Below are 16,312 nucleotides of genomic sequence, written 5' to 3'. Positions count from 1 at the left end.
AAAGTATCTTTAACAAAGCATCAGTGAGCCATGGGACAACATCATCAACCTAATATACATGTGTAATAATTGGAGTCCCAGGGGGTAAACAGGAGGAAAGCAGAAAAGACATAAGAGCTGAAAGTTTTCCATAAGTCCACAGATCCGAGAAGCTCAATAAACACCAAGCAGCAGAAACATAAAGAAAAATACACCAAGGCACTGTTACAATCAAATTGCTTAAAACCAGTAATAAATACATAGGTGACATTATTGGCCCAGGTGTGGAATTTTATTTTAGAAATAAGGGCAAAATTTCATAAGAAGTAGAATGAAATGTTGACTTTTCAGGAAACCTACAGACTGTAAGTACTTCACAGTGGAATTCCTTTTTGTAAAAGAAGAAGCCTTCTACGATAGACTCTAAACATGTTACATTCAGAAATTTCATTAAGTCCACTGGTTAGACTTGGGAAAGAAACTATTGTAAATGGTAATGAGAGTCCCAAGTCAACTCAAAAGGGCTACTTAACATCTTTAAGGTAGATGAAATAATGTACATTTAAGATAAAACACAACAGAAAATAAAAATTAGTACAAGGCAGTGGTTGAGAAGTAATTTTTATTCTCTTTATGAACTCTAATGCTTGTTGAGAAAGCATCCTTAACTTGGAGTAAATCAGAGGAGAAGGAAAATGGATAAAGGAGAAAAATAAACTGCATTTATTAGGCTCCCAATATGTACCAGGCACTGGACTTTCAGATACATCATTATGTATTATTATATTCCCACACTTTTGAAGGGTAGGTATTTTCCCTACTTTATGGATGAGGAAACAAACTCAGGGAACAACTAAGATAAATACAATCCCTGTTGAGTTCTGAGGGGATTTCTGGGCATGCTCAGGGTCTTTACAGGCTAGTGCCACTGGTTATTTGATCCTCTGTCTTAATAAATGGCTACTTTTAGGCCGGGTGCGGTGGCTCACGCCTGTAATCCTAGCACTCTGGGAGGCCGAGGCGGGTGGATTGCTCAAGGTCAGGAGTTCGAGACCAGCCTGAGCAAGAGCGAGACCCCGTCTCTACTAAAAAATAGAAAGAAATGATCTGGACAACTAAAAATATCATATATAGAAAAAATTAGCCGGGCATGGTGGCGCATGCCTGTAGTCCCAACTACTCGGGAGGCTGAGGCAGAAGGATTGCTTGAGCCCAGGAGTTTGAGGTTGCTGTGAGCTAGACTGACGCCACGGCACTCACTCTAGCCCAGGCAACAGAGTAAGACTCTGTCTCAAAAAAATAATAATAATAAATAATAATAATAATAAAATAATAAATGGCTACTTTTTCCTTGATTCAGTTGGATTTCCTGAATCATTGCTATTTCTTTGCCTGATTGAATCTTCTTTCTAGCTTATAAATGAGTTCAGATGACATGGAAGGAAAAAAAAGGACAAGTTTTTCTGAGGTACCTAAGCAAATATTCTGAGCAAAACTTCTGAGTAAGAAAAAGAGGGAACCAGAAAAGGACTTAAAGTGGCTGTGCCTGTATTCAAAGGACAGAATATCCAGCTCTGACAGGACTCTGCTCCAGCCAACTGGGTTTCCAGCATATGGTTTGTGTTGCAGTAGAATCCAATCCTTTTATAACAAGCCATTTTAAAACTAATTTTCAAAATTATCCTGAGCCTATTAACACATCTGAGGAAAATATAAGCCTGTGATGATGATGAAGCTGCAAAAATAAGACCACCAAACTCCAATAATTACTTACATTTAAGATAGCTCACATCAAGAAAAAACTATATCCAGGAAGATGGAATTAATGTGTGAAAAACATAAATGAGACCAAGACATAAACAAAAGCCATTATGAAATTAAGATTTTTGAGGAAGATACAGGCAAAGAGTCTGATTTTTTTTTTCCAGGGCTGATCGTTGCAAGGAAAAGGAGTGTATTTAAAGCAACATGTGGCTATCTTGTTTTTAAGTAAATGGTATAGTGGATCGCTTCCCTCAACTAAAGAAAGGTTTTGATTCGCCTGTTCAATATTTTACTTGCCCACATGTCACACAGAAAGATCAAGTGGGCGATATAGGCCTTCAATGCCATCACCATCATTTTAGGGGATGAAGAATTTGCATAGAAAAATAAAGGACAGAAAAAGCATCATGACACTACCTTCAGTTCATTACATTTGAAATGCCCAGTTCATCTTTTACTGCCTCTTATTTCGTTCATTTATTAATTTTTTAGTGGCAACCCTGGGCTGAACACTTCTACAAGAGTTAGCCCTGTCCTCAGGGAGCAAAACAAAATTATTGACTTCAGTGAAGAAGAGGAAAGATCAGAGCAAAGTTTCAGGTGTGAATGAAAGTGTCCTACAGTTAATTCTCAGATCGCTGGGCACCGTGGATGCTCTGATGCTGAAGTTGGTAAGAACTCTGACCAGAATTTTTCTCACATTGGCATTCAAAGTGCCTCTCCAGTGTGAATTTTCCAATGAACTCCGAGGTGAGAATTCCATCTTAAGGTCTTCCTACACTCTACATTAGTAAGGTTTCTCACCAGTGTAAAGGCTTATGCAGAGGAACCTACAATCTCCACCTGAGGCCTTCTCCACCTGCGAGCATGACGATCTCCCAGGTCTTTCCCTTGTCTACACTCCCGGGATTCCCCCCACTTCAGAGTCAATGGAATGGAGTGTGGATTATAGGACCTACACCGACTAAAGTCCCTCCTCACCCCCACCCACAGTCCAGCTTAGAGAATGCCCGACATAACCAGCTGACCAAGGGCATAAAAGCATTCTGCTCCTTTCGTTGATGGTTCTCTGGATAATCTGCCCAGGAGCTGTCCCAGACCTCTTCCAACTCCCAAAAATAACCACCTTCTCTCTTAGCAAAAGGCGTCAAAATTATCAACTCCGCTGCCCCCCAATACTCATAACTTCCACATCTATCTTCTTAGTCCCTCCAACAGTCTCAGAGGACAGTGCTTTCTCTCTAAAGCCAATACCGCTTTTCGCACCTTGTCCATTCTTTCCCATTGCAAATAAGTTAAATTGTAATAATTAGTTATTAAATAATTATCTTAATAGGCCTGGCTGGATGCCCAAAAGAGGGTGGGCCGCAGCAAGGACTCCATAAATATCCGTACAATGGCTGAATGAATCCCACCCTGAGATGGGAAACGTCCTCACAAACTACAAATCCCATCAGGCAGGGTGAAACGGCACAAGCCCCTGGCCGTCGCCGCGCCGCACACTGACGCAGGAGCCTCCGCAGGCGCCTCAGAACTCTTGCACGCGACAGTGAACTCGCCCGGGGAGGGGGGGGGGTCCCTCCTCCCTCAGTATCCCAACCCCATTGGTCACTGGCGAAAAGGTCCGCCGGATCTCAACTAATCAGCGCGCGGCGCCCCGCCCCCGGGCCGCAGGCGTCACGCGCAAACGAGGGGGCTTCCTGGCTTCCTAGAGAGGCCCCAGCGGCAGACACGCTTCCGCCTGTGTCGGGGTTGGCGTGTCCCTCGGGGTTTCCTACCGACTGGTTCCTGGGTGTGTCGGCAGCCAAGCGCATTTGGTGACTTTTGGAGACTTGCTGCCAACAAAGTTGGGCCCACCAGTTGAAAAGTGCCTGTAAAGCATGTTGCAAACAAGTAAAAAAATAAGAGTTCTTGTCAGCTGGAACAGCAGGAGAGATCGGAGTCGCAGCCGATTCCGGGGGCTGGGAGAACGGACGTGGGAAGGACGCCCAGAGACTTGGAAAGGGGAAGAACTCAGATCCCAGGGCTCATAAAAGGGGCTCTGGCCCGTCGGGGCCGCTGCCACCAACCGCTCAAGCCGCTTTCCTCCTTCCCCTCTGTGTACCCATCCCAGCTCTCAGAGCTTCCGGGACAAGTGGCGCCGCACGATTACCGGGCTGATTAAAATACCGAAGCTTTCTTTCCTGCTTCGCAGCGCCGACAGCCACCCACGAGTCTCCGCGCTTTCCCCTCCCGCCTAGTACAGGTGCCGCACTCAGCAAGTAGTTAATGACTATATAGCGACCTGAATTGCTGAGGCTCGCTTCCTCGGATTGTCACCAGAATTGTCCCCGTCCCTTCTCACCGGGCTTTAGTGAGGACCAGCTGCCCCCCATTTCCAGGGGTTCACCCAGGCAGCCCGTTTTGACATGGCTTCATTCCAAAAGCTGAGGAATGCGGTGAAGAAGTTATTAGGGAAATTACTTGGTAATTTTTTTTTAAAGATAAAATTCTGCCTTTAGCAACATGTAAAGGACTACGGGGATCGGAGGATAGGTTTTAGGAGGTCCATGAATTCCCTGAAATTGCACGTACATTTTTCTGGTCAGAAATTTACTGATTCTTAAAGATGATACTTGATTTAACTGCATTAAGAACCTGCTCTAGACCAGGAGTCACTTAGAAGAACACTTATAAGAACTGTATCATACACAATAATCATCAGCGGTAGCAGCCCTGAAATCTCAGTAATAAGGTAATTAAAAGGAAAAACTGGACCATACAGATGATCCAGAATCTTACATTGTTAATCATGAAATGTGTATACACACATACACATAATAGGTGACACTTACTCTGTTATTAAAGGTAAAGGATCTCACCAAGCAGAGCAGAAGATCAAGGACACAGAGTGAAAAACCAGGAGCTAACAGCATAGCATGTTTGAGTACTGGAGTGAGGGTGAAACTCACAGGGTGGAGATGAAACTGGTATACAAAGTCACATTAAAACCATAATGAAACACAATGCAGTTTGAATAATAAACATTAGAAAGGCATAATGTGAGTAAAATTGTAAAGAAATGCTTTATTTACCTAAAATGTTAGTATATCATTAAAATTAATTAGGGAGGAAAATGTACATGGGCATAGCTTCAAAAATTCTGAAGGATATTTCTGGGTATTTAGGTAGGACTTCGAGATTGTGAGACCTGCTGACTTGTTTTTTGTTTTAATAGGTCTAAAATTAAGATAAATTATGTCTTTTCCTTGGTAGTATTCTAGTTGCACAAAATTATGACTACCAATCAAAATCATGGTCAGATACTGACTCCCAGGTAAGGTGAAGAGGGAGGCAAACAAAGGGAAAAAGAGAGAAATCTTCCTGAGATAACAGGGTGAGAGGCGGAAGAGAGCAGAGAATGAGGTTACAGGATTTGTGTACAGTGTACATAAGAAGATGCAAATAATTTCATTCACCAGAATTCCTCCTGGGAAAGTGCTATATATTTAGGAATATTCTTCTGGGAATGAGGTGTGAGAGATCGCCCCTCTTAAGAATGTGCTCAGGCACAAGTCACTAAGTTGCCTTCTAATGTTGAAGTGAGTGGATTAACTAAGGGACCTTTTCTTTTGCTGAGTAGCGGTAGATTTAAGAAGGTAATTAAGCTGGGGACAGGAGATAGGGATGGTTCTGATATCTGGCAAGAGAAAAGGAGCTGAGATCGCTGAGCCCTGAGAGGGGAGAATAAAAACCTTCACTGGCTGTTTGACCAAGAAGGGACTTCTAAGGAAAAAAAACATGTCTAATAGGATGTACAATGTGAACCCTTTTCCACCTCTTACACATCATGTTCAGTGAAGTCCATCCTGCTCACGGATGTGTTTGTATAGTAGATTCTTTTGGAGGAAGCTTGAAGAGGTCCCGAGTTCTCTATCAGGACTGGCAAGAGGTAAATGTGGAAGTAAAGTATGCGAATACACGAATCAGACGTTACGTTAAAGCAATTGGTGACATCCAGGTTTCTTGTGAGAAGGATATGGTCTGGGTACAATTCAATTTGAGCTTGAGCAATGAAAAAAAAAAAAGAATAAGAGAGCACACTATGCTTGTAATCACCCCAAGGGAAGAGGTAAGTCAAAGAACTTCCCCTGCTAAGAGTCTGACTGTTAGAAGCAGAGGTACCTGGAAAGATACGGAAACTGTGCCATCAACTGTTTATTTGTATAGCCCTTCTCTCAAACCAAAGTTTTGAGCCTGGAATACACCTATATTGGGGTACAGAATAAATCCACTTTGTGGACTTGGCTGTCACCAGTTATGTTTCCAAGGACATGATTTAAATTCATTATGTTCTAATCTATGTAGTAATTAGTAATAGAAAATTTGCAAAGGATTTCAAGTAAGCTAATAATGAATCTGCCTGTCCACAGCACAGCATTGTGCTTAAGAGCATAGACCAGGGTTGGAGTCTTGGCTCTAGCTCTTACTAGCTGTGTGATCATGGGTAAATTACTTAACATCCTCCGTCTGCCCCTCCTCATCTTTTAAATTGGGGTAAGAATACCCACATCACTGATGGTTGCACAACTTTGTAAATTAAAAATCATTCAACTCAACACTTAAAACAGGTGAATTTATGGTATGAAAATTATGCCTCAATAAAGCTGTTCAAAAAAAGAGTACCCATATCATACAGATGCTGTGAAAACAAAAATGTAAACTGTCTGGCACTGTGCCTGGCACATGGTAAACACTCAATAAATAAATATTAGTGATTAGTGTTAGTGTAACAAAGAAGAGATTAAAGAATAAAGACATGTAAAGTTAAATTTTTAAAAAGCAACTAAGGAATTATTGGGCTGGTTGAAACTTCAGAGATAATTTAGCTGAACTCCCCTCAGTTTACAAATGAGAACATTAGAGACCAGCAAGTGAAGTGCCTTATTCAAGGTTTAGCTCTAAGACCAGACCCCGGGCCTGCTGGATCCCCCTTAGTGCAATTCCTGCTGCCACCCACTGCCTCAGAAACATGGACACATGAAAAATGGAGGATGTGTTTCCTTAAAGAAGAAATAACACATAGGAGAACACAGGAAATATATGTAGAGATGTTGAAGAAATAATTTCAAGGCCAAGGAGCAAACCAAGAAGAGGCTGTCACATCCTGGCCTATCAGCCAGAGCCTCCAGCAGTGGGCTCTAAGTCATGACAGCTTAAGTGCTTTGGCAAGGCTGGGCCCTGACCAGTCAGGTGAACCAGCTCACCACTGTGGCCACATGCCTGATGGAGGCAAAGCCACTCTGCTGCACAAGATCTGTCAGCAGTGGCAGGAGCTGGGGCCAAAACTCAATCCAGAATTATTGGAAACAGTCTGAGCAGCCCTGAAGTGGGGATAGTGACTAAAGGGCCACTTCTACCCATGCTGAGTAGTCTAGTCTCTATTGTTTATCCCCTGGCATTGCCTAATCAGCCCTTCTGGATTCTAAGACCATTGCTTACAATCCTATAAGGTGCCTGTCAGTTCCTCCTCCATGGCAACCTCTTCAGAAAAAGGGAAACCTAGCAGGAGATGTGAAATGATCCAAGCTTCCTGCTTCTTCATTACTGCTGCCAACTTCTAAAAGAACTTGATAGTATGGCTGGAAGATGTGGAGGGTAAAAAAACTTACTAAATTATCCCAATGCTAAGCAGTAGACAGGAGAATGAGGTGTGTTTTCTGAGTCACAACTGTCTAACATTGCAGAGGATAACATTCAGTGAGTCAGCTCTGTCATTTTTAGGAGGTGGTGGAATCCTGTTCCCCCACTTTTCCTGAAGAGTAACAATTTAAGACAGATGGCTGGTACAGACCCCTAATGTTACGTGATCCACTCAGGGAGGAGAAAGGAAGAAAGGAAAGAGGGACAGAGGAGAATTAAGGCCTGAAACAGCTTTTATGATTTAACTCAGTACATTGCCTCATCCTCTTCTACCAACTCTTTAAATAAAAATCAGTGCAAGGACAGAGAAGATTCTGTCCATTCATTTCATTTGAGAACTTGGGGTGTAAATTATGAATGAATGAATAAGTCTGACTTTAGCCTTTCCACAAAAAGCCTTCCTGTTTTGCAGATCATTCCATACAGTGAACATTTTGATGTCGGAGGAGGTGAGAGCTCCGACTAAAGGTCTTCTGACATTCTTGGCACTCATAAGGCTTCTCTCCAGTGTGAATTCTCTGATGTATGATAAGCTGGGAATGCTGGCTAAATGTTTTCTCACATTCATTACATTCATAAGGTTTCTCTCCAATATGAATTTTCTGATGGAGAAGCAGCTCGGAATTATCCCAAAAGGTTCTTGCACACTCATTACATTGATGGGGCTTCTCTCCAGTATGAATTCTCTGGTGAACAATAAGGTGAGAGGTCCGCCTGAAAGCCTTTCCACACTCAAAGCATTCATAAGGTTTCTCTCCAGTGTGAATTCTCTCATGTCTAAGAAGTTCTGAGTTCCCCCTGAAGGCCTTCCCACATTCCTTACATACATAGGGCTTCTCACCAGTATGAATTCTAATATGACGAATAATCTCTGAGTTCTGGCCAAAAGTTTTCCCACATTCATTACATTCATAGGGTTTGTCCCCTGTATGAATTCTTTGATGCCGGATAAGCTCAGAACTCTGACCAAAGCCTTTCCCACATTCGTTACACAGGTATGGTTTTTCTCCAGTATGAATTTTCTGGTGCCTAATAAGGCCTGAGCTATGCTTGAAGGCTTTGCCACACTCATTGCATTCATGGTATCTTTCTTCAGTATGAATTCTCTGATGCTGAATAAGCTGTGAACTAACCCTAAAGGTCTTCCCACATTCATTACATTCATAAGGTTTCTCTCCAGTATGGATTCTCTGGTGTAGAATAAGGGCTGAATTCTGACTGAAGGCTTTACCACATTCTTCACACTTATAGGGTCTCTCTCCAGTATGAATTCTGTGATGGTGGATAAGATGTGAACTCTGAATGAAGGCCTTCCCACATTCATTACAAGCAAAGGGTTTCTCTCCAGCATGAATTCTCAGGTGCCTTCGAAGGCTTGAATTAGTTCCAAATGTCTTTCCACATTCTTTGCATTCAAAGGGTTTTTCTCCACTATGAACTCTCATATGCTGGATGAGATGTGAGTTCTGATTAAAGGCTTTCCCACATTCTTTACATGTATGAGGCTTTTCTCCCACAGAACTTCTCTGTGTTTTGTTAGGTTCTAAATTCTCTATGAAGTTTTGGCCAGAGGTAGCAAATGTACTAACTCCCTCTGCTATAGTATCTCCCTGATGTATAACCAGATTTGCACTGGGATTGCAGCCTCTTTTGCTCTCATTATTCTGATCTTTCTCACTTGAAGGTGATTTCTTAAAAATAATCAACCCTGACGCAAAGTCTTTCTCCTGAGGAGACATCTGCCCTATAATCTCTTCTGGGGACTCTCTCAAATGTCCCTCTGATATATCTTCTTCACATGCTGCTCCAAACTCATGACTTTGGTAAACCACTTTTGGAAGTTTCTCTAATATTGACCCATGTGACTCAGATTCTTCAGAAATTTCTTCCTTGGGAATCACCTCCTTGTTCTCAGTACCCATCTCACAATCTGAAATGAGAAAGGGTAAGCATGTGAAGTGACTATATCATATTTAAATGAACCTAACGCTAGAGGAGCACAGAGCTTTGACTTAGTTCTGATAGCTCAGAATCAGTCTTAGTATCCGGTGAAAAAACAGGATGCTGCTGAAGGGATTTGAGATTATGGTTGACAGGCTAAGTGCAGATACTGACTGAAAAGAGTGAGAAAAATTATCAGAGGAAGAGATTTAAAGAGAGAAATAGGAAATGAATGGTAAAGAGATGCTGATAAAAAGTTCCATAATATTAACAGTTGGGTTGAAACCTAAGGTTGGTAAAGAAAATGTTTAGGAAAAAATGGTGGCCATTTGTGAGTTATATCTAACATTTACTAAATAATTATTTTCCCTACTGATTTAAAATGCCACCTATACCATAGTCTAAATGTCCATATATTAATATATCTGGGTCAATTTCTGGATTGCATTCAGTTCTACTGATTTATTTCTTCTCTAATACCAAACTGTTCGACCAGCTATAGCTTTATTAAAATTTTTAAGATATGTTAGAAAAAGTTATCTCTGAATTCTTTTACAGCTATTTCCTGTCTATTCTCATATTTTTCCAAATAAATTTTAGTATAATTTTGTAGTCCAAACTTTTCTTGATATTGTTTTTTCATGTCCATCATGTCTCTGCATCTCTTTTCATTTAATGAGTCTGTCTTATATAACTGGTTATTACTTCTATATATAGCAATGCTGTTGATCATTACATATTAACTTTGTAATCAGCTGTTTTATACAATTTTCTTAACACTTTTTTAAAAATTAAAAAAAAAATTTAATTTTAAATTTTTTTATTTTTTTAAATTTTGCCTACAGCTGCAATTTTTTTAATTTTTAAAGACAGGGTCTGTGTTACCCAGGTTGGATTTGAACTCCTGGGCTCAGGTGATCCTCCCATCTCAGTCTCCCCAGTACCTGAGACTACTGGAGACCATCACCATGCCCACTTTTCTTAATACTTTTATAAATCTTAAAGTATACACTTTTTAAAAATTTCTAAAAGACTATAACAAAGACTTTTCTTTTTTTTAATAGAGATAGGGTCTTACTCTGTCACTCAGGCTGGAGTGCAGTGGCTTGTTCATAGCTTACTGTAACCTTGAAATCCTCGGCTCAAGTGATCCTTCTGTCTCACTCAGCCTTCCCACTAGCTAGGACTACAGGCACATACAGGCAGGTGCCACCATGCCCAGCTAATTTTTAAAAACATTTTCGTAGAAACAGGGTCTCACTATGCTGCCCATGCTGGTCTCAAACTCCTGGCCTCAAGCAATCCTCCCACCTCAGCCTCCCAAAGTGTTGGGGTTACAGGCATGAGCATGCCTGGCCATGCTGTGGCATAGAATTTTAGTTGCCTACCCCAATATCTATTCTTCCCCATTTCATCACAACAGAATAATAAATCTACTTAGTGTGGCAATGAGCCTAGCTAAAGAAATACATCCCTCAGCTTTCTTTGCCCTTGTGTTGACCATGTGATCAAATTCTGGCCAATGAGACAGTGAGATGTAAATGAAAGCACATGGTACTACCGGGAATAATGGATGAGGGGATATAATTTTTCCCTCTCTTCTTCCATGCTGTTCCTGGGACAGGATTTGATAGCTGGAGTACCATCTTGGACCATGAATATACTGGCATACCCTAGCACTGGAGATCAGACCCAGAAGGAACCTGGGTCTATGAGGACTGCCATACCAGTCCTAGAATGCCTACCTCTTGACTTCATTTATCTAAGAGAGAAATAAGCTTTTGCCTTGCTTAAGGCATCATGTTCTGTTCTGTTTAGTTTAGTTACATGAGGCCAATCCTATTCCTAAGACACCTGCCCTGGAGATTTAGCTGTCCCTATCACAGATGTGCATCCAAATGCTGGGAGAATGAGCCTAACCTCTGTTCAGGTGGTAAGCGACCTGGAGCTAACATTGAAGTGGCCCTTTGCCCAGAGCAGTGTACCACAGCAAATCTGAGAAAGATAACCCTCCCATCAGTAAAAGTGTTAACTGTGGAAGGTGATTCTCAAAGAGGGGATGGGTAGGTATGGAATTTCATCTTTTAAACAATGCAGTCATGGAATGGTTTTTAAACAAAGGAGTGACACGGTTCACGGTCAGATTAGTATTTCAGGTAGATGCACACTAATGGTCATTTAGTGGCTGTACTAGAAAGCAGTAGCCCTGAACACAGGGAGATCATTTGGGAGGCTGGTGGAGTCATTAAGACAAGTGGTGATGCACTCTAACTATGGCAACAGGAGCAGTGGGGCTGAAGAGGAGATAGACTAGAGAAAGATTTAAGAGGTCAAATTCTGTAAGACTTGGTGTGTGACTAGATACAGATGTAAGGAAGAGGAAGGAGTCAAAGAAAGTGCCCAGATCTCACTTAATTTGAGAGATGGTAATAAGATGGAGGGTGGCACCACCAAGATTGGGAGTACTGGAGGAGGAGCTGGTTTAGAAGGGAAGATGATGGATGAGCTCTGATTTGAACAGGATGAGTTTCAAGATATCGACAAAAAGGTATCAAGGAATCAGTCAAAATATATTAGTCTAAAGTTTAATGTAGTCAAGACTAGAGAAGTAGACTTGAGAGTACTCAGCATGAGTACAGTGTGAGAACTATCAGAGACTGAAGACAGAAACCTTGGAGTCAAAGCTAACAGTCACAAGTACTCCAGTTATCTCCCATTTTCCTCTCTAGATCTTTCCATCCTTCTCACCCTGCTCTCTGCCCCAGAAGGCTAACCTGTATGGAACTCATCAACAGGCCCTCAGGCTCCTAGCTGTGTTCCACCAACGGGAGCCCAAGCAGGAGACAGGATGCAGGGAGAAGATGGCAGTCAGTCAGGGTATTTATTCTCCCGGTTCCTTCCTATGATTTGAGAGATGGTAATTATCCCTCAGTTGAAGGTCATTACTCCTCTCAAGGTGTCTATCCTATTCCATTGTCTCACTATCTGGGTTCCAGTAACCTCTACTCTCTCTTGTCTCTTCTGGCCCAGGGCTGATGACTATTGCCAGCCCTAGGCTCATCAATACCCTGCTCACATCTACATCATTTATAATTAATCTCTTTGTGAATAAATTTGAGTGAGCTACTTCCTATTCAGATCCTGACAATAAAGGGGTGAGTGGAGGCAGAGAAGTCTGCAAAGAAGAGAAAGAATGGTTAGTGAAGTAGAAGAACCAGAACTGTGTCACAGAAGTCACCAGAACAATGGCAGAGGAAATTTAAAAATATCAAATGAGCTGAGGTGGGAGGATCGCTTCAGGCCAGGAGTTCAAGACCAGCCTGAGCAAGAGTGAGACCCCATCTCTACTAAGAATAGAAAAATTAGCCAGGCGTAGAGGTGCATGCCTGTAGTCCCAGCTACTTGGGAGGCTGAGGCAGGAGGATCGCTTGAGCTCAGGAGTTTGAGGTTGCAGTGAGCCATGAGGATGCCACTGCACTCTAGCCTGGGCAACAGAGGAATACTCTGTCTCAAAGAAAAAAAAAAAGTATCAAATGTAGTTGAGAGATCCAGTAAGGTAATAATGGGAAATGTCTACTGGGACAATTAGGTGATCACAGATGACCTGTGAGAACAGATTCAGTGGGATGGTAGAAGCAGAAGCCAGGTAGCAGTGGACTAAATAATGAATTTGCTGCTTCTTTCAAAAAAACGTGGATGAGGCTGGGCGCGGTGGCTCACGCCTGTAATCCTAGCTTTCTGGGAGGCCAAGGTGGGCGGATTGTTTGAGCTCAGGAGTTCGAAACCAGCCTGACCAAGAGCGAGACCCCGTCTCTACTAAAATTAGAAAGAAATTAATCGGACAACTAAAAATACATAGAAAAAATTAGCCACGCGTGGTGGCGCATGCCTGTAGTCCCAGCTACTCGGGAGGCTGAGGCAGGAGGATCGCTTGAGCCCAGGAGTTTGAGGTTGTGAGCTAGGATGACACCATGGCACTCTACCCCAGGCAACACAGTGAGACTCTGTCTCAAAAAAAAAAAAAAAAACATGGATGAAAGGAGAAGACCAAGATGGACAGTAATGTGGGAGTGCTCCAGGTCAAGGATTTTCTCTAATGGGAGAGATTTAAAGACATTTACATTAGAAGGAATGATGTCAGTAGAGAGAGAGGGGTTAAGAGGGAAGAAAAGATGGGATTACTGAAGAAATGAAGACCCTGAGGGGCAGAAGAGACTGGAGTCACATGGTAAGGGAAGGGGAAAGTGGTAACTTTAGGGGTGACTCTGTACTGCCCTTTTTCTCTGCCCAGCCTCCAGTCATCTGCAGGATGTTGGTCACTACCACCATCCTACCCTGGGGCCTCTGTAGTCACTCATCAGTGCAGCCCTGGTAACGCCCCCTCCCCTGACACCCGGAAGGAACGTGATCTCCCACTGGAACCCTGAAGTCTTGGAAGCTCTTTCTGCTACCTCTCAAAATGAGCTAGAATCTTATTCAACTTTCCCCACCTTGGCATCTTCTCTAATTTTCCCATGGAGTAAGGGAAAGTACCTAAAAGCTAGATTTCTCCTTTTTGTTGAAATCTCTGAAAATTATATTAATAGATAATACATACCTATATAATTGCAAGGATCCGCTGTAGAGAATTTAGCTATCTTCTTCATCTATGGTACCATCTGAGTTGGGAAGCATGGCCTTAAATAAATTTCTCTCTAATACCCAGCCAAGAACAACTTCCACAAGCTGGTACTTCAGTCCCCATCTACTTCCAACCCTGTCTGGCCTTTCTTTTTCATCCTCATGTCTCCTATAATTGCTTCTTTTCCATCATCTAGTTCTTTTCAAAGTCAGCATTTGTAGAACCTACATCTGTACCACCCCAAGCGCAAAATAATCTGTTCACCTAGTAAAACAAGATACAATAGAAGTTAGGTATATATCTATCCCCCACTTCAAGACCTGGTTCAAAACTCAGATTCAGAAAGTCTTTCCCAACTGTATCTGACTCCAGTCTGACCATTCTTTTACTTCGAATTCTGCCAGTGACACAATATTAATGTCATTTGTTAAATACTACTTTATAGGTATCTTCTGAAATAGAAACCAAAACCAGTTTCCATTTGGTTGATTTTCCCACACATACATCCAGAGCCATACAGTAGGTCTCATCCCCATATGGAAACACTCCACTTCTCATAGCCTAAATTCAAATTCCCAAACACAATTTTCTATCTTTCTGTCTCTCATTTCTTTACTTTTCTAAATCTAAAATTAGATGTTTCTGGAGAGAGGTAAGATGGAGGTGCCACCAGAGGAGAGGATGTTTACTATTCTTGGTCTTCAGATGGAGAACAACAGGCAGACCTCTACTGGGTCTTCATAGTTCAGAATAGGATCTGCAGCTCTGCAGACCTGGATATGTCTTTTCAATGCACCTTAGGAGAGCAGGCTCAGAAACCCTCATTCGCAAAAACTGATGTGTAAACCACATGCCTATTAATTAACAATGAGAAATAAAACTTCTAAAGGATCACTGCCTAGATGAAAATCTACATGGGAAGCCACATAAAACCCTCAAAATTCTTTAGTAGGCCTGTAATCATAGCAGAAAGATGTAGTTAGATGAATGATTCTTTTTTTTTTTTTTTGAGACAGAGTCTGGCTCTGTTGCCCTGGCTAGAGTACCGTGGCATCAGCCTAGCTCACAGCAACCTCAAACTCCTGGGCTCAAGCGATCCTCTTGCCTCAGCCTCCCGAGTAGCCGGGACTACAGGCACTCGCCACCATGCCTGGCTAATTTTTTCTATATTTATATTTTTAGTTGTCCAGATTATTTCTTTCTATTTTTTAGTAGAGATGCGGTCTCACTCTTGCTCAGGCTGGTCTCGAACTCCTGACCTTGAGTGATCCACCTGCCTCGGCCTCCCAGAGTGCTAGGATTACAGGCGTGAGCCACTGCGCCTGGCCAGATGAATGATTCTTAAATAATGGTTCTTGGCCTAGAACTAGGCTAGCCACATAAGAATCAAATTAAAGGCATTTGTTAAAAATACTAATTTCCAAGTACCACCTCAGACCTCTCAGAATCTTGGGGTGGGAGGGCCAAGGGATCTGTATTTTAACAAGCACCCTAAATGAATCTAATGCCCAGCCAAGTTTGAAAACCACTGTCACAAATTCTTAATGACTGGAGTTATCACACTGTTAATGTGGTATATCCTTCTCTACCCAAGATCTGGTCTACCAGGCAGATCAACAAGTGTCAAACAGCAGGATTACAGACAAATTGCCAGCTCTTTGTCTGACTTCTTTTTTTCCTATCCTCCATCTAGATCACCTTTCCCATCCCCTAAACTTCTGAAAGTAGATAGGGCAGATATAATACAATTGACTAGATACCCATTTCTGAATTAAAAACCACCTTTTTGTTATGCTTATCAGACTGACTAGTTACTGTCACTGGACCTGGTTTTGCCCAAATTGCCTAAATCTGAGTTTACAGCAATCTCTTGTGATAGCAGTACCACTTAATTCTTTGAATTTATCTGCCAAAAACCACATTGTGATTCTATTAAAAATTATTAAATGATCTATCAGCTGACTGACAGCCTGATTAGGTCTTTTTAAAATTTTGTTGAAAGCAAAAATTGGGACTTATGTTACAAAACGTTCAAGAAACTCACTTCTTCAACAAATTGTCCCTCTGTATGGCATGCCAGAGGTTTTTCCACCCTAGAGTGATGTACCATAGTAAAATAAGTAAAAATTAAGAAGGGATTGGTGAAAGGTATGTCTTTCTTTATAAAGGAGGAAAAGAGCAACTGTGAAAGAGGAGGTGAGAAAAGAGAAAACTGTAGGCCACAGGCCCATTCTCAAGCACATCAGTCACAGGCAAGGAAATAAATTGAAGTCAAAGGTCTAGAAATTGATTTCCACTCCACAATCTGCCCACAGATGTTACAGA

At 41.9% G+C, this 16,312-nt stretch overlaps 1 protein-coding gene across 1 annotated transcript; it reads right to left on the bottom strand.

Annotated features, from left to right (window-relative positions):
• Positions 1 to 7,838: 7,838 nt before the first annotated feature.
• On the bottom strand, positions 7,839 to 9,347 carry ZFP3 (ZFP3 zinc finger protein). Its single transcript, XM_012659887.1, has one exon. The coding sequence runs from the start codon at positions 9,345 to 9,347 to the stop codon at positions 7,839 to 7,841; it is 1,509 nt and encodes a 502-aa protein (XP_012515341.1).
• Positions 9,348 to 16,312: the final 6,965 nt, after the last annotated feature.

The sequence above is a fragment of the Propithecus coquereli genome, unplaced genomic scaffold, assembly GCF_000956105.1.
Source record: "Propithecus coquereli isolate 6110/MARCELLA unplaced genomic scaffold, Pcoq_1.0 Scaffold640, whole genome shotgun sequence".
NCBI lineage: Eukaryota > Metazoa > Chordata > Mammalia > Primates > Indriidae > Propithecus > Propithecus coquereli.
This window is presented reverse-complemented; position numbering and strand designations above follow the sequence as displayed.